Source organism: Lutjanus erythropterus, chromosome 22 (genome assembly GCF_056507025.1).
Source record: "Lutjanus erythropterus isolate fLutEry1 chromosome 22, fLutEry1.hap2, whole genome shotgun sequence".
NCBI classification, from domain to species: Eukaryota; Metazoa; Chordata; class Actinopteri; order Lutjaniformes; family Lutjanidae; genus Lutjanus; species Lutjanus erythropterus.
The window spans coordinates 6,232,675-6,250,108 of NC_139338.1; the positions used below are offsets into that span (position 1 = coordinate 6,232,675).

A 17,434-nucleotide genomic window follows, 5' to 3' on the forward strand; every position below is an offset into this window, starting at 1 on the left:
GGTGAAGGCACACATCTAAGAGCAAACATCGAAAAGTACAGAGACGCAAAATGAAACTAAACTTTACCACAGAAATTAGTTTGGAAGCCACAAAAGTACTGAGAGCTGAACACATACACTTTTAAAAACCTCTGCAAGCTATGAGGACTACAATTACTAGAACTGTCACTAATTAATTAATTTGTGCTACAAAGATTTGAAGTTTGATTACTACATATTTATAATTCATAAAAACATAAAAAATATTGAATCTGGATAGGTATGTTTGGTGACATCAGTCCACATCTGCGCTCAGTACTGATAATGGGTCAGATTGGTCCCAACTCTGCTAAATATACAAGAAATAGAAGGGTCAAATTCCCATGGATTCAAGTAACCTACAAGAGATACCCCACCCCCACTGATGTACCCTTGAGTAATTTGCCAGCAGGTCAGTGGAGCAGCCCATTGGCAGACTGCAGAAACCTTCCCTGGACAGATAAAGGTTAAAAACTGTGTCACACTCCAACTCTTCTATAGGGAAAACAAGCCGAAGGAAAAGAGAAAGCGATAGATTGAAAAAATGCTTTTTTCAGGACTCTGTGGGAAAAGGAGCTGATCCTCCATCCTTCCCTGCTTGCACTAGAAACAGGCTGTTTATTTAAGGCCTGGAGCTACAGCATCTTTGTTTAGGTGGGAAAAAGGTAGCAGGGAATTTTGAGCAGGTTTGCTGTATTAGTATATATTGACAGAAAAAAGAGGAATTCTTTGTTGTTTTTCTCTATGGTAAACAGCCAGCGCAGGCTGGTTGGTCTGAAATGTGATAGATGAGTAGGCAGGATTTTCCAAATAAGTACAATCTTGCAAACTAGCCATCCCACATGAGGTTAAAGGACACTTTTGAAAAATTCAGTGCTATTCCAAGGCAAAAAATAACAGCTTTCAAAACAAGTCTTACAGGGCTAAATTTTGAACTCAGTGTGCGCAGTGTAGAACAATGTAGAACAATCAGATTGCTAAGTGAAATAAACTGAATCTATGCTGCAATACTGTCCTGGTGTGGTAACACATTGCCGCTCTTTCCTAACAGATATGCAGTCGTCAGAGCGGCGCTGACAGGCCTGACTCTGGATTAACACGACCATGGAGTCCTCCTCTGAGTCCCAGCAGGAGCCTGAGAAAACTTTGGTGAGTCAACACACTCGCATGTGTAGGAAGTAGTCCCACATGAACATATGAAAATATTCATTCCAAAACAGTCTAACCTGCTGTTCCCTAAATGGGAATCTGGAAGTAATTAGGAACATAAAGCATAGCAATAGTTTAATGTATATTTTACAAGATTCTGACTTATGAACTCAATATAACATTTGTAATTTAATGTTTTGGAATGAAACTTTGTACACAGAACCAATGTTGGATTTTCTAGGTGCCATTTAAGATCAAACAAGTGATCTGAAGTCCTCCCACTCTGCCTCATTACCTCTTTGCCGCTGATAATTGTCCTTAATAATTGGTGGTCCTCACTCAACCACCATATATAGTCTTAGTGTCCCTGTTTCATGCCGGCATCAGTGACAAGGCGTCTGCTCCAGGAGCACACTCTCTGAACCTTAATGATTAGCTTAAGGTGCTAATATTGCTAACCTGCCACAGGCTTGTCAGGCTCGCTGTGGCAGACACTGCTCTTTGCTGCCTGTAATTAAACTCCTGTGTGTGTGTGTGTGTGTGTGTGTGTGTGTGTGTCTCAGTAGATAGACAAGACAGCTAAAGTCACTTGCTGCAGACAATTAAAGGTCACACAGAATTGTGTTTTTTCAGCGTACTCAACAGAAATGTTGATGACACAGGCCACTGTGTTGATGACACAGGAAATCAAAGGGACAAAGAATATAAAGTTGCTACAACTTCCTGTTTGGTGTTGTGGGTTGACAAGTGACTAGACTAACTAGACCCAACTTTAGAGATAAATAGACTTATACTCAGAAGGCATTCTTCTTGGACAGAGTTTGATTTAATAACCAGTAATTCCTCATTATTCATGGTTGTCTTTTTTGTTTTCTGTAGATGGTTTGGATTATGAGTACATATACTCTGATTGAAGTTCTCTCACAAATTAAGGAAACACTTCCAGCTTTGATTAGAATCCTCAAAACATGGCATGATATATAACCTTTATTTGAGGAGGTACAGTAATCTTGCTGAGACCTTTAAAAGGTGATTTTCTAAGACTTGTTGGAGTAGGAATATTGTTTATTTGGATTGTAAATATTAACGGACAAAGTGCAGAACCCTAGTTATTACTAGGGAGGTTGATCTGAGACCATTAGTACAAAACAATCTGTACTCAGACAAATTTGTACAAAACCAGCTCTGAATAAGAGCATTGAAACCACATCTTCACTTATTATTTCATATAGGAACTTATTCTACTGTGCCCGAGTAAGGATGGGAACCAATAGCACCTTCAGTCCGCACACACACATTCACACACCCACACATGAAATACCACTTCCCTCCTCTCAGCTCCCAGGATTGTGATTCTGCCCTTTCATTTCACCTTAATCATAATCCTCAGTAGCCAGTTTTGCAGCGAGCAGGAGGGCAATTATAATTGCAGATAACTGTGGTGATAACGGCGCTGGCCATCTCTCCCACAGGCCTTCACACACAATGACACACAATGGGATTGCAGGGGAGCAGAGCTAACAGCCCTTCCCTACTTCTTTGAGTCTTACTTAGAGTGGGAGTGAGTTTTAATAACACTCCATATCTGTTAGTAGTGTAAGCTAATTTCTCACCCCGCCTTCTCTGGAGCCTATTTTAATGGCTGCATAATTAAACTGCTGATGCATAAATTGGTTGGAAAGTCACGTTGGTGTATTTACTGTTTCTTTTGAATGCTTTCTTTTGGATTGAATCAAACTTGATGAATGCACACCTCTCTGCAATTTAGCAATAAACCTTCTTTGTGGAGTCTCCAGGGCAGTGTGTTATCCCCTGATCACACATTATGAGCAACTTGCGGTGCCAGGATAGTGTGAGACTTAAGACTGTGGGACCGTATTGTGTTGCTGGCGTATCCTGCTGTTTGTTGAAAGGGCCCGTTGGTAGTGAGGATGGCTCCCAACTCGAGATGAAAGGCTCTGGGAAGCACGCCAGGTGTCTGCCGCTTTTCCCCTCGCTCTGACATCCTCGCAGTCAGGAGACGCTTCAGGAAGGTTTATGGCGGCCAGCCCCCCCTCCTGTTTCATACATCCACCACCATTCAGTCCGCTGTCATTTGCATTGTACATACTGTAATGAAAGAGCTGGTGACCTGCTGCTCAGAATAGGCAGCAGTGAAAAGGCACATAGACAGCCATTATGCACTTGAACAATGGGTTTGAGGTAGCTTAGAGGTAAGAGCAGAGGATCTGTGACTAGCCGATCACTGACAGGGGGGTTTTAGAAGCTGAAAAGAATGAGAAAAACTTTTATCCTATGTGGCTGCTGAATTGCCCTTTGGCAAGGCACTTCATCCCCATTTGTTCCAGAGGAGCTTTACACTTGCCGACTGTACAAGACTAGTAGAAATTTAACAATACCATTTTTTCCTTCACAAAACAAATCTGATACCTGGACTTTGCACAGGAATGGACGCTAATATTACTTGTGAAGTTGCTGATGCCCAATCCTGCATTTTAAGCAGTATCGAAGACACTATCTTTATATCAGCACAACCCTGAAAACTAGTTGCTCTTTGAAGTGCAGAGAGGTGACTGCAGAGCAAGATATTACTTGGAGAAAAGATTAGCGTGATTCTTTATCATAAAAGTTGTTATAAATGTCATAATTGCAGTCTCTCAGGAGCATTCCCATTCCCATCTGGTGAAACTACAACACGTGCCATCAACCAGTTTGTCTCAAACATAATTAGGCCCGAAATACATCCAGAAGGCTCATGATTGAGGATTCATATCCCAGAATTTCCTCCCACCAACTCTTCTGTGAGCATTGATCAGTCCTCTACAATATGACAGTACACTACATTTAGAGCAGCTTCACATTCTTGCTATAAGACAAAAACAAAACTCTTTACAAAGTACTTTTTAATCTGGAAAATAGAAGAGACTTTTTGCTTAAGTGTGCATCTCTTCTTGTTTACTGCGAATGAATATCTTTATTGACAGTCTGGAGGCCAAGATTACTTTCATAATAAAAATTGACAAATGGTGTAAACCCTTAATGGACTCTTTTAGTGCGTGTCAGGAAGCCCTCCGCTGCTCTGTGAATCATCGAAATGAAACTTAAAACCTATGCAAGGTCTGCCCAGATTCATGGAGTCAAGTGTGTTCAAAGAGCACTTTGACTTAAAGGGCACTTTTTAGTCAAACTAGCAGTCAGGCTTTTGATCAGCCTGAAATATCTACTGACTGGATTGCCATTCATCCCTCTAAATGCTATGTAGATTTACTGCCTGGTAGGTACTGCTTGTAGAAAGAGGAAGTCTGGTTTGAGAGTGGAGGCTGTCTTGGCCAGAAAGTCCACAAGATTTTGCTAAATAAATCAAGATATGTGGCTAACTAGGTTAAACGGTTTGGTTACATTTAGTCAGCCTTTATTTAACAAGCTTGCTCCTAACAGCTTGCAGTTAGCTTAGTTTAAACGTCAGGCTAGATTATGCCTGTTGTGAATAGGAGATTTTTTGAGTAATTAAGGTTGCACCAAGCATGGCTGTTTTTAATTTGATATGTTTCACCCTATACTCTGTCAGTGACACTCTCTGTTCTGCTGCCTGCTCTGTGTTTGTGGTGGAGGAGCTGAGCCTTACCCAGCACAGAAATCAAGAGGGGAGGTAGCACTTGGGACCATAAATGACACAAAAACCACACTTTCTGAATTGCCAATGTCACTTGCCGTTTTCCTAAAGTAGCGATAAAAGTTCCAATCTTAAATAATGCCCTGGGTTATTAATAATTTATAACCACTTCCACTTCAGAACTGTATTTCAGAGGGCATCCCTGCCCTTAGTGTAGTTTATGAGAAAGTGCCTCACATATTTATACATGAGGACAAAGACAAGGGCAGTCTGGAGGAGATTTGTAACTTACTTTTTAATTGCATTCACTTCCCTTCAACTTATCTATAAAAAAATATTAATCCCCTTGAAATTTTTCATTTTTTTATTGTTTAATAATAGTGAATCAACATAGAAAAAGTACATTCTTTTTACTTGTCTGTTACTACAGTGCTTGTGTTTGACATTATTTGTCACTATTCTTCGTCCCATGTGGTTTGTTTGTATGCTGCTGCTGTGACATGCAAATTCCCTCAGGAGCTTAAAGAAAGCATCTCTATCTGTCTACTAACTGGGTTTTTTTTTACACTAATCGACAGAAAAAGACTTTTTAATGTCAAATATCTTGATATCTCAACTTAAATTATATGTTTTACTGCATCTCCTAGAATGCCTTTTGATAACATCAAGCGACCGGTCGTGAACTGGGTTGCTGAATGCCCATATAATTATATTGAAACTGATCATTAAGCTGTGGCTAACTTTGATGTAGTGCTGACCACACCCTTAGTTAAAATGCAACATGTTTTGTGGCTGCAATGCTTTATGGTCAGTTGAGACTTCTGTTGTGGAGAAACTGATATGTATTTCTCTATAACTGATTTGTCCCACTGGTGGATAATTTTGCAAAGTATAATATTTTTTATCCTGACACCAAAGGTTGAAGTTTACCGTTGACTATATAAGACATAGTAAAAGCTATGCTATTAACTAAATAAAAAAAGAAGCCAGAAATGGAAGCCACCAATAGTTATCCTCATGTACCTTTTATTATCTGCTGTGCTAGGAACAGGGTCTTGTTTCTTAGCCCCACAGATAATGTGACAACAATAAGCTGCAGGAGGCTTCAAGAAGCCAGAGGTGAAAATTGGCTTCAGGCTGCTCTTAGGGAGTGAGAAACTGAGGCTGCATCAGCCTCTGTGTACCGGTGGTCGGGCTCAGGGTGCTGTTGACAGAACCAAGCTGACAGCCATAGGCTGATGAGACACATTCTCACCACTAAAGTAAATGAGTTCAAGTAAACAGGAAGAGCAAGCCTATCCTCCACGGCTTTAGCTTGGCCTCAGACACAGCAAAAAAAAGTGCACATGAAAGTCTGGAGATATGCAGTAACTTTGAAAAGACTTGACAAAATGAAAGTCAGATGATGCAGGACAAGGTTTAACTTTCACAGTTGAACTGAAAGTGCAGCAAAGAAGCTGAGTGTCTCCTGCCAAGATTTGTTCAGTCCCTCTCTTGACAGAAAAATCATTCTTCTAGCTGGGCTGAGGTGGTGGGGGGGCTGTTGATTTAGGGGCAGTAATCAAGATAGTATGGATTTATCAACACTGGTAATGAAAAAGACAGAAGCAGGCAGCATCATATAGATTGGATAATGGATAGAAACGCTGTGTGTGTTTCCCCTAAAGATGCAACCATTAAGACATTGCTTTTTACCATAGGATCCGTAGGTCCATATAGGAACTAAAACACATTTAGCTATTTTTTATTTATTTATTTATTTTTTTGCTGGTGTGAATCGATCAGTGCACGCATGAACTGACAGGCACACGCTCACACATCCCTCTTGGAGTATTCAGTTTCTTTTGCTCGAGGAGGGTAATATATTGTGTGTCAGCTCACCGGCTGCAATTATGGTGAAGTATGTTTTCTGCTGGCTTCAGTACCGAGAGGAGGGAGGAGTGGCAGCTATCCTCGCAAACATGGGTGGCATCATGTATTACACATATCCCTTTTTACAAATTTATCCTGTAGCTATCCACCGTGATATTACGTGGTTAATTTTTTTATTTTATGATTTTTTATTTTATAAAAGCACTGCTACTGAATGCCACATTCTTTTTGCTTTGTAATTGTACATAATTCAAGGGTTCAGTGCCAAAGACATTTCATGCCAGTGTTTTGTACATACTTGGCTGGCTGGCTACTTTTATTTTATTTATTTAGTCACCACAAAATGTGACCAGTTTCACCCAAATCAGCATTTTTCAGCTCATCTCAAATTTAAGAGGCACCACAGACCGACTTTAAGTTAAAGATAAAAACAAATTTTATACAAATAATTATTAATACAAATATATAAAAGATGCTTCACACATTAGATTTATTATTAGTAAAGAACATATTTTCAAATCTTAATCTTTCTTTGTTTAACATCGTAATAAATATATTATAGTATTATCATACATTGAGTTTTTGATATTGTTACATCCTGAAAGTATACATAATGTCACATACTATAGGAGCTATAGCATTGTATTCTTTCTGTGATGTTTCCCTCTTAAAGGAAAATGTAGCAATTGTTCAGAAATAATTTAGTAAAACCTTGGGTTACTTACACTACCATAGTTCTCTAAGCATGACCAAAATGTGTCACTATGCCAGACTATGCTTGTTCCTGAATGACTGAATTGCAACATTTTCTCAAGAAAAAAAAAAAAAACCATGTAAACAGTTTATTTGCTGCTGTTACAGTAACTTCACTAAATGGGTGCTTTGTTATTCCTTCTTCTTTGAGAAAACATTGTCAAAGTCACAGACTGAATCACACTCAGCAGGAATTTCTGGCCTGCAGCAGAGCTCTTTAGTCTAATTAGAACGGCCAGTCTTCCATTGAAAATGAGCTTTACAATTGTGAATGCAATGGATGCAGTTTGTTTCCGTCCTTGAAGGAAGCTTTGGGTTATTTTACTTAATTTGCCACCACAGTACAGTGCAAGAAACAGGCCTTTTTTGTTGAGATTCAAATAATTAATCATCTAGCCTCATGATATGAATCACGGCCCTCTTTCTCAGCAGACCAGATGTAAACTGTTCCTTTGTAGGCCTCTTAAGACAAAATTAGCCAATTTCCTCTATTAGGACAGAGTTTGTAATTGTTTTTTTTGTGTGTATCACTACACTTTTGTGACAGAAGGCGTCTAGAGCTTACTACTGCATCTTAAAAACATACAAACATTGTTTCATGAAGCTTGATTCATTCACATCTAGTGGCTGTCTAATCCATCTAGTCTTTGACTGTTAGATGCCATAGTTACACGTGCCATAAAATAGCTAAAAAAAATCAGGAGAGTGAATATGAACCAGGAAGAAACCATACACTGTACCATGGATTTCCTGTGCAATGATGGAATATAACTGACATTTTGGGTGCACTGACTTTGGGTTTCACATCCAAATAAAAGTGGTTTAGACAATGTGGATAAAGTGCTGGCTTATTAACAACCTGTTGGTTAAAAGTTCATAGTTGTTATAAAATCATAATTATTCATGTAGAGATTAGGGCCAGTAACAGTTCAAACTCAAAGATGGATCTGTACTGACTGTGTGTGACCAAACATCAAACTTTTTCCATGTGTTATGTTTATTTTGAAGGTTAACCTCTTAAACTTGGCGTTAGCATATTGAATGACAAATGTGGCTAGCAGGCACAGGAGATATTGGACTGATTTTGTAATATTGAGGGATATTCGAAAAATTGTATAAACTTTAAGCCTCACTTGAAGCCAAGTAATTAATGAAAGTATAGTTTGGATGCCAACTGTTTTTCTCATGCTCCTTTTTGTGGAAATTGATACTGCAGCACTAACATTCTGTCAGCCAATGTTAGCTAGAAATGGTCAAACTTTTGGGATTTGATTGGCAATGCTGTGTAACTATGACAACCAACCAGCAGCTAGCTTGGTCAGACCATGAAGTTGCCCACTGGGCAATGAGGTGAGATCCACAGATAAGGTTACACTTAAAGTTATTGCACCAAATTACTTGATTTAACATAAATGAATTCATTTGCAAAAACAAACAGTGCTGTTAATATACTGCGTACTGCACTGAATGTCAATAAAACTGATGACAGTGGAAACTTGTGACAATGAAAATTCCAAATTGCACATTTTAACGCTGTAATGAGCAATTTTTTATATTAACAATTGATCAAATGACTCCATGTACTGTGATGTTTAGCAACAATCCCACAGAGTATTATCACATGATTCTGCAAAGTCCTGTAGTGTTTTTCAGCGTGTTTTGGTCTTACGTCCTTCAACTGAACTGTTTTGGTTCAGTCTCACACATTTCTCATTTCTAGATGCTGTGTTCATCTGAAATGCTCTGATCAATCTACTGCTAAGCACCAAATGACTATCATCATCATCTTAGCTTAGCTTAAACAGTGAGAGCAGGGGTAAACAGGTAGCCTGGCTCTATCTTTTTTGTTTAATGCACACAAAAATCTAAATATAAAAACATGTTGTGTGCCAGATTATGTCTTTGCCAGACCTAGTCACTTTGTGTAGTCTAGCCTGGTTGCCTAGATTCCTCATGCCAACTACAGGACTCCAGGAAATAGTCTGGCACGTGAAAGTATTCCCCAACTGTTGCTTGAAAAATTTACCTGGCAACGGACACATTCACACATTTAGTAGCAAACAAAAAAAAAATGTGTCAAAGCAGATGGTGGCTTTGAAGGGACTTGCCGGGAGAACAGAAAGCAAAACTGGTGATGTGTTGAGTTTTCACACTCTTTTAAGTTTTTTCACAGAGCATTGTACTGTCACCAACCCTCATATTTCTCACAAGCTGGTGACGAATTTGGTGAGAACCACAGTGGGCTCCAGTCATATCAATACCATTCCTTAGAGTACCCACTGTTGACGCTGTGCTTTACCGTCACCCGTCCTTTTCATCTTAATCGGAGAGCACTAACAAAAATGATGAAACATTGTGAAAAGTAAACACGGCAGACCTCAGTTTCACCTTGCCTGCGGAGACTAAATATGTTGACATCTGGAGCTGCTGGATGAGTCTCATTTTGTTGAATCCTGCATCTACAAACAACCTCAAAGTAATGAATTTACAGTAATGACAAACTCTTCAACATGTTTGTATGTCCACATGTTACATCGTATCTGTAAGTGGCTCCATTCTGTGGTGTGTGGAAAACAGTTCAGCAGGTTAATGGAAACCGTAGCTCAGGAGAGTGCATTAAAGCCTGCATTATTGGGACCATAATAAGGTTGCAGGGCGGCTGCGTCGTGCGTGTGTTGTCCTCCGGGGTGATTTTCCATGATGGCTGGGGAGATTGGCTCGGCGGCGGCGGTTTATTGGTGCAGGAGGGCCTCAGTCAACAAGAGCATGAGGAAGAGGCGCATGGTTACAGTAGCCCTGCGCTCGAGGGCGTACAAGTCAGAGCTCTGAGTTGCTCTAATAATACAGCGGATTCAGCCCCACTTCCTTGTTTTGTGGTTGTGTGTTTTTTTGACGTTTTGTGTGTCAGATGATGTTTGTCTGAAAAAAGATTTTTAAAAGAGTAGCATTGTAGTCAAAATGCCTGATAGGGGGGTTCATAGAGATAGAGAAGCAGATGAAGGGAAAGAAGAAATGGGATGGATGGAGATAGCAAGAGGGGAAAATCATGAGTGCTTTGAGGCCGGATGAAAGCTCAGGAAAAGCAAACAAATTCCAGTGATGTAACAAATTTACAGAGCAGGACAACAAGAAAATTGCTGAAAATAAATAAGAAAAGGAGCAGGAAAGAGAGGAAAAAACACTCAGAGGGAGAGAAAGACAGAGAGGGAAGCTCGAGTTTTCTAGCATGCTCTTTCTCTCTGCCTTGTCTCCTCCCTTCAATGTTTAGCATGTGTGTCTGTGTGTGTGTGGGAGAGACGGGGCTGAGCTCAGTGGCTTGTCGTACCAGGTTTAGTCTGACCAAGAAGCGGTAGCGGCGACAGGCTCACCTCCCTGGACTGCCTGACACACGGTACGCATTTCCTCTTATTTCTGTAAGGGAACCTTTAACGCTGTCAAGTGTCAAAACGGGAAGCAGGAGTGGGCGGGTTGGACTGTCTGCCAGACTGAGTTGATCATGCTGTTGTACAGTTGCTTTTGAAGAATTTTTCATTACTATAAGATTAATACATTTTCAAAAACCTGGCAATCAGTCTTAGAAAATAATTAGTCATCATAAAAGTGGGATTTTTAAGCTTTGGACTTGTCTTTGTGATTAGGTTTCAAACTTGGACACAGAGTCTACTGTGTTGTTCTCACTCCAGCTTGTTGTTTGCTCACTGTGTTGTCACTGAATGAAGGCCAACACTCACTGCTACCCTAGCTCAAGGGCTACATTTACAGCTAACACAGATCATGCTGCTTCTATTAGTGAGGTGGAGACAGTTGCATGGCTCAGTATTTGTTCCTTAAAGGGACAGAACAACCCAAAATCAAAACTACATATTTTTCTTACCTGTAGTGCTATTTATCCATATTGTTTTGGTGTGAGCTCCCAAGTTGTGGAGATATTGGCTGAAGAGATGTCTGCCTTCTTTCGAATACAGTGGAACTAGATGGCACTGATGACCCAATTACTCCAGATAATCCACAGAACTTGTTGCGAGCAATTTCATGTTGGAACGATTTCCTTTACGATATCATGGTGCTAGCTAGCTCAGTGGTGCTGTGTGTATGTGTGTTAAAAGAGATTTTCCAATGCCTTTTTTGGCACTTTGATTGCCAAAAGCCAGTGCTGTCTAATTTCATTTAGGGCTGCAACTAACAATTATTTTCATGATAGTTTAATCTGTCAATAATTTTCTTGATTAATCGATGAGTTATGTGGGCTTTAACTTTAAAATGTCAGAAAATGATGAAAAATGCTGATCTGTGTTTCCCAAAGCACAAGGTGATGTCCTCAAATGTCTTGTTTTGTCCACAATCCAAAGATATTCATTTTAATGTCATAGAGGACAAACAAAACCATAAAATATTCATATTTAAGAGGCTGAAATCAAAGAAATTTGACATTATTTTCTTACAAAAGTACTCAAACTGATTCATCAATTATCAAATTAGTTGGCGAGTAATTAGTAATGGATTAATAATTGATTAATTGTAGCATCTCTCGTTCCATTATATTGAGAAAAGACAGACATCTTTCCAGAGGGTACCTCTAAAACTCTATAACTCACATCAAAATTATATACATGGCTAAATAACACTACAGGTTGGAGGAAAAATCCATATTTTTGATTTTGGGGCAAACTGTTCTTTTAAGAGCCCTTGAGAGAAATCCTTGCATGTATCTGAAGTGCTGCATGTGTGTACTGCTGCTGGCTGATTGCCAAAGCATGGATGTAATCGAGGCTAATGACAGTGATGGGGGGTCGGTCTCTGGTTGCTTGCAAGAGAGGAAGGAGCAATATGGAATACATTATAGAAACATGATAGCTCCTTAATGCAACACTCTCAGGTCCAATTAAAAACCTAAGGACAGTAATAAAAGACACAATGAAGTGCTTTTATTTTGTGTCTGGCAGTCATGTTAATTAACAGCAAAAATGGCAATCAAGATTCTAATTTGCTACTTCAGCGTCTGACCACATGCGAGGCGCGTTTGAATGGGGACAAATTAACCAATTATCTATTGCAGGGATGCAGTTATGTAACAGCAGTTTCCCAGGAATGGTTTTGTTTTTGTTTTTCCATTTTTACCCCCACTAAAGAGGCAGGAATCTTGGCTGCAGCACAGGGGTGCAGGGCAGGCAGCTGGGTTGGAGTGAGTGTAATCAGATCGACAGTGCTGGCCCAGGCGGCCTGTGTTCATTCATTCTGAACAGCTGCTGGAGTCGAGAGTTTAGTGGCTTCTGATGCTGCTTCCCACAACAGGACAGCCAATCATTTTTGAACAAGCTCTTGAATGGTACACAGCAGACCACCAAAACACTTACATGTAATCATATAAATTACTCATAGCCTCATAAACAGATATAATTGCCATTTTGTTTTTGATTTCATTATTCAGTCTGATATTGTGTTCATGTTGGCTGTTGGCTGAGTGGTGGAAGAAGTATTCAAATCCTTTACTTAGCAAGTTTTTCACTTGCCTGATATTTATTAAAAGCAGGAACTCTCCAGATTTGAGGGGCTGAGTTTTCTGCTATTTTGCATGAGAAATTACTTTAATGGTTAATTGATTGGAAGTGGGCATGCCTTATTGTTGACCCTGAGATTATGTTGATCAATATTGAGATCCAGATTATGTATCACAATTAATTTTCTTTTTTATTGAACTTTCACATTAAAACAAACAGAGCACTGCTTTCACTTCCAAGCTGTGCTACATTCCTGCCAATGTACACATCTGTGCATCAAAATAAGACTAGTCTGTATTCACAGTGCATCTGCTAGAAGCAAAATATGAATGAAATTATACCAAAACTTTCTACCCAAAATGTTGTTACCGTGTTACGGATGTCTGAGTTGATGCTGGACAAGGATTCACTGAATTAATGTTGGCAGCATTGTTCTTCTTGGCCTTTATGTATTCATTGTATTCTAATTTGTGGGTTTTTTCAGTTGGTTGAACAAGTTACTCTTTGTATGATGCTGATGATCCTTTTTGAGGGACTAGCTCTTTCCCTTTTGCTCCAGACATTTATTTTGGCTTTCATCTTTGTGTTGTATATTAGTTTTCTGCTGGACTGCAGCGGGAACATCCAGGAAATATCGCAAAGGCTGCTGCTGACACAGGGTGGCTAGCTTTTAGTTTAGAAAGCGCTTGGTTTGATATGCACCAGAGTTTTCTAATAGGTGAGCATGAATTTTATTGTCAATACTTCAGTCAGTCGTGTTCATTTAATTTAGGGGAGCAAAAGTTGTGATTTAGATTGTTTGATTAATTGTGCAGCCCTTTTTAAAAGTACCAAACAGAAATGTAAAACTGCTCTATTGCAAGTATAATCAAAGAAGTAGAAAAATGACGTTCTCAGTCTTCACCCCGCTAACAAAACTCTGATTGACTTTGTTGTTTTTATGGCCATGTAAACAGCCTACTGAATTGTTAAAAAAATTCTCAGATGTGGACATTGATTGAGAGTTAAATGAATCATACCTTCTGTTGTCTCAAGTCTATGAATATAAGATCTTGTTAGAGCAAACTGTGAAGCCCCAGTTTCCAGTACAGCATTAGCAGAACACCACTCCCGGTCAACAGTGTATTTGTAACAGCTGGATGCTTTCTGCATTAGTTTATGATGAAACGTACAGCCTTTAGTTTTTCAGCAGTTATCTCCAAGCTCTCACTAGGAGCACCAAATTCTGATAAACCCGTGATAAATGAACCCGCACAGTTGTTTTTGGGAGTCTACATGCAAGACCTCAACTCAGACTCTTCAAAATGTAATGTCTCATTTGCAGTTTGAACCTCCAGCTGGACGCTTCAGCTGTCCAAATCCCCCTAACAAGAAAGAAATCCAGCTGTGATCAGCCATTGGTTCCATTCCCTCATAGTAGAGCCAATCCCTGGTGGTGGTATGTGGTTTAAATTTCAGATGGCTAATGGCCTAGCGCACAGCTTTGCCATGCTGAGTCTGAGCCAAATTGCGTACTGCATTGCCTTTGATCAGTTGGTAGAGCATTATGCTAATATCATGTAGGCCAGCTGATTCCCACTTATGTTGCTCTTGCCACAAATATATTCACTTGCACTACTGTAAGATGCTTTAACTGAAAATAATCACTAAATACCATTTGTGTTCATTATTGTGTAGTTTAAGTACTGTACCCAACCCAATTCCTCCTTCACAACCATTGTAGATCTTCAATATCGCTGCCACCCTTTTAAGAACATTTGCCCTGTTGCCTCCATGCTGTCCTTGAGCCTGGGGCCCCCCCTTGCACTGATGAAACGGAGGCTCCACTCTCTGTGAGGCCCATGGACCCACCCAGCCACCCCCCACCTGCGCTGTTTTGAAGCCTGACGTGCTGAAATGCTACAGTCTAATGAAATGCTGTCTGCAGCCGAGTCCCCCTGCGCACATCCCTGCTCCTTCCTCATTAAAGATAAAGCATGGACAAGACACAATGGTTCAAACTGCTGATCCTAAAACCAACAAGAATCTTTTTTTTTTTTTTTTAAATCTACCCTGCTTCCCTATCGCCTGTGAGGTGACATCATTAGGTTTTATGTCAGCAATGGAGTGGGAGGATGAAAAGCAGAAATCCATGGGGATTGTTCCTGTTTGCTTTAGTGTCCGAATATGCCCTGCTGCTGAGAATTATCTCTTTATGGATTTCCTGTCAGGCCATACAAGGATACTGATTTCCTTTCTGTCCTCCTCCACCCCTATCTGCAGCAGAAGCTAAATTCTCTACATCTAATTGTTGTTCAGCAGCTCCCAACACATAATAAAACCCCTTTTACAACCATTACCTGTAAATACTAGAATTATAAAAAAAAAAAAAAAGAGAGAGAGAGAAGAAGAGGATATTTAATTAATTTTAACCAACCATTCATGACTACGGTGGCCGACAAGTGCAAACGCGCTGCATATACAGACAGGTGCTGCAAATACAGAAACGCGCTGCATATAAGAAAACAGATGCAAAAGGAAAACGCTGCAAATACAGAAACGCGCTGCATAAACAGAAACGTGCTGCAAATACAGAAACGCGCTGCATAAACAGAAACGTGCTGCAAATACAGAAACGCGTTGCATACAGGAAAACAGATGCAAAACGAAATCGCTGCAAATACAGAAACGCGCTGCATAAACAGAAACGTGCTGCAAATACAGAAACGCGCTGCATATAGGAAAACAGATGCAAAACGAAAACGCTGCAAATACAGAAACGCGCTGCAAATGAGAAAACAAATGCAAAAACAAAACGCCGCATATACAGAAACGTGCTGCAAATGAGAAAACAAATGCAAAACGAAAACGCCGCATATACAGTCACACAACGGAAGTGCTCCAGGCCTCTAGGGACAGTGCTGAGCTTTCCCCCGAGAGACAGACAACGGACGAATCAACCTGCGGAGGAGAGGAATAGGCCTACGTGAAATGGCACATATTACTAGATAAAATCCTTACTGTCTGTTATGTATTATGCACTCCCTGTACTTTACTGTTGTTTTATGTATGAGTGTTGTCATGTTGCTTATATGTCATGTTTCCTTGTATGTCTTCAACATGACAATAAAGTTTGTTTAAAAAAATAAATAAATAAAATAAAAAAAATCCCGAAAGGGGAAACGTAATTATGAAGAATAAACATCCCGTAACTGTTTTTTAAACTAAAAAAAAAAAAAAAAAAAAAAAAAAAAAAAGGAATAGGCCTATGTGAGAAGTAGAAAGTTATTGGTGAGAGGAAAATTGGAGGCTTGAGAGGCTACATGAAAAAGTATTCTTTTTTCTTTTTCTTTCTTTCTTTCTTTTTTCCACATGTGGCCCTCATCTTTTACTGTATTATGAAAGTGCAGCTGATTTACATTTTTACATTTTTGTTTGTTTGTCGGATTTACATTTTCTGATTTTTTGCCTCTCCCGCCTCCAATTTTCCTCTCACCAATAACTTTCTACTTCTCACGTAGGCCTATTCCTCTCCTCCGCAGGTTGATTCGTCCGTTGTCTGTCTCTCGGGGGAAAGCTCAGCACTGCCCCTAGAGGCCTGGAGCACTTCCGTTGTGTGACTGTATATGCGGCGTTTTCGTTTTGCATTTGTTTTCTCATTTGCAGCACGTTTCTGTATATGCAGCGTTTTGTTTTTGCATTTGTTTTCTCATTTGCAGCGCGTTTCTGTATTTGCAGCACGTTTCTGTTTATGCAGCGCGTTTCTGTATTTGCAGCGTTTTCCTTTTGCATCTGTTTTCTTATATGCAGCGCGTTTCTGTATTTGCAGCACGTTTCTGTTTATGCAGCGCGTTTCTGTATTTGCAGCGATTTCGTTTTGCATCTGTTTTCCTATATGCAGCGCGTTTCTGTATTTGCAGCACGTTTCTGTTTATGCAGCGCGTTTCTGTATTTGCAGCGTTTTCCTTTTGCATCTGTTTTCTTATATGCAGCGCGTTTCTGTATTTGCAGCGCTTGTCTGTATATGCAGCGCGTTTGCACTTGTCGGCCACCGTACATGACCCTAAGACAGCAAATTATGTGATGTAGAGTAAAAAATACCAGTAGGAAAAAACGCTGTAGAGATCTAAAGCCTGGGTTATACTCTTATACTTTGTGTAATCCGTTTGGATGAGGTGTCCCACACGTGCAGTGGATCGGCTTCTACAGGATTGGTGCAGTGGCAGTCACAGCTAACTGGGGGTACATGGATGTCTGCACTCATGGATGCACAAAGTATAACACTGGCTTCTGTCTACAGCTGCACCTTATCGTCCTTGTCTACACTATGTCAACTCAATACTGTTTACACCACGACTTTAGCAGGGCTCGACCTTAACACTTGCCTGCTTGCCCGGGGCAAGTAAACTCGGGCAAGTGGAATGCCTCATGCAATGAAAAATAAATATGACTTTGTGGCAGCTCTGAACACTGAGCAATAATGAGCACCCATCTTTTTTTTGGTTTACAATGTTCCTCCACAGTTTCTCTTACAATGTTACATCTGTTTGCC

General features: G+C 40.0%; 1 protein-coding gene across 8 annotated transcripts in view; it reads left to right on the forward strand.

The window, feature by feature from the left end:
- osbpl8 (oxysterol binding protein-like 8) overlaps nt 1-17,434 on the forward strand; it is a 117,301-nt gene that overhangs the window by 31,460 nt on the left and 68,407 nt on the right. For 6 of the 8 annotated variants that reach the window (XM_084710612.1, XM_084710615.1, XM_084710614.1 and 3 more), the window contains one exon: nt 1,070-1,167. In XM_084710612.1, coding sequence (XP_084566738.1) covers nt 1,123-1,167 — 45 coding nt within the window. In that variant the 5' untranslated portion in view covers nt 1,070-1,122. Of the gene's footprint in view, nt 1-1,069; nt 1,168-10,660; nt 10,797-17,434 lie in introns of those variants that run through there. The other 2 variants (XM_084710620.1, XM_084710619.1) reach the window with 2 other exon arrangements.